We start from the raw sequence: 1199 nt of genomic DNA, 5'->3' as shown, positions 1-1199 counted from the left end.
TCTTGTAATGACGCCTGCATGTCTGACTTGTTCATCCTGGGAGTCTCTGTACGTCATTACAACTCTGCACTTTGCAACTTTGAATTCCTCTACCACGGATGACAGGGGAAGTTGAAGCTGTCCTGATCTTATATACAGTCCTACTGCAGTGAAGCTTGGAGGAATTCCCAACCACTTTCGAAGGTACTTATTGATCTTTCTTTCCATTCCTTCAACGCATGTCATTGGGACCTCATACACAGTCAGGAGCCACATGAGCCTTGGCAACAGTCCGTGTTGATAGAGCCAAGCTTTAAACTTCCCAGGAAGCCCTGATTTTTCGATCCTCCTCAGCCACTCCTCCAACTGCTTTTCCATACTGGCTATGCTGTTCCTGTCTGAAAGTGAGTTATCATACCACCTTCCTAGACATTTGATTGGATTCTCCTCTATCGATGGAATCACTTCCTCTTGTACATGCAGCTTGAATCTGTTTGTCAACTTCCCGTTTCTGATCACCATACTTCTGGATTTCTTTGGCTTGAACTTCATTCTGGCCCACGTCGCCATGTGGTCCAGAGCAGTTAGCACCCACCTTGCCTCCACATGGGTAGTGGTTGTCACAGTGAGGTCATCCATGTAACCTCTTATTGCGTGTTGTCGGATGCCTGACTCCATTATTGGACCACGGGCTTCCTTCTCCGCAGCTGTTATTAAGAGGTTCATTCCCATGACAAAAAGAATGGGGGAAATTGTGCAACCAGTTACGATACCCTTTTCCAGGCTTTGCCACTGAGTTGTAAAATGTGCCGTCTTGAAACGTAGCTGGATTCCTCTAAAGTAACTGGTGATCATTCCCTTAATGTGCTGAGGGATGTGGTAGTGATCTAACGCTGCATGGATGAGAACGTGAGGGATGGATCCATAGGCATTGGCCAAATCCAACCAGACAACAGTCAGGTTGCCTTTGCTGGATTTAGCCTCACGGATCATCTGACTCAGAACTCCAGTGTGTTCCAGGCATCCAGAGAAGCCTGGAATTCCACCTTTCTGGATAACAGTGTTAATGTATCCATTCTCTGTCATGTACGAGGTCATCCTCTTGGCCAGTACCGAAAAAAATATTTTTCCTTCTACGCTTAGCAGTGAGATTGTTCTAAATTGGTCAATGGTTGAGGAGTTCTCCTCCTTTGGCACAAGACAGCCCTCCGCTTTCTTCC

The 1199-nt window shown here is 46.5% G+C and overlaps 1 protein-coding gene across 1 annotated transcript in view; it reads right to left on the bottom strand.

Moving 5' to 3' along the window:
• Positions 1–6: 6 nt before the first annotated feature.
• The window catches only part of LOC117940937, a gene marked incomplete at its 3' end in the record, with an annotated part of 15046 nt that continues 13853 nt past the window's right edge, over positions 7–1199 (bottom strand). The window contains exon 2 of the mRNA XM_034866058.1: positions 7–1194. Within this exon, the coding sequence (XP_034721949.1) occupies positions 7–1194 (1188 nt within the window). The remainder of the gene's footprint in view (positions 1195–1199) is intronic.

Source organism: Etheostoma cragini, unplaced genomic scaffold (assembly GCF_013103735.1).
Source record: "Etheostoma cragini isolate CJK2018 unplaced genomic scaffold, CSU_Ecrag_1.0 ScbMSFa_379, whole genome shotgun sequence".
Classification (NCBI taxonomy): domain Eukaryota; kingdom Metazoa; phylum Chordata; class Actinopteri; order Perciformes; family Percidae; genus Etheostoma; species Etheostoma cragini.
This window is presented reverse-complemented; position numbering and strand designations above follow the sequence as displayed.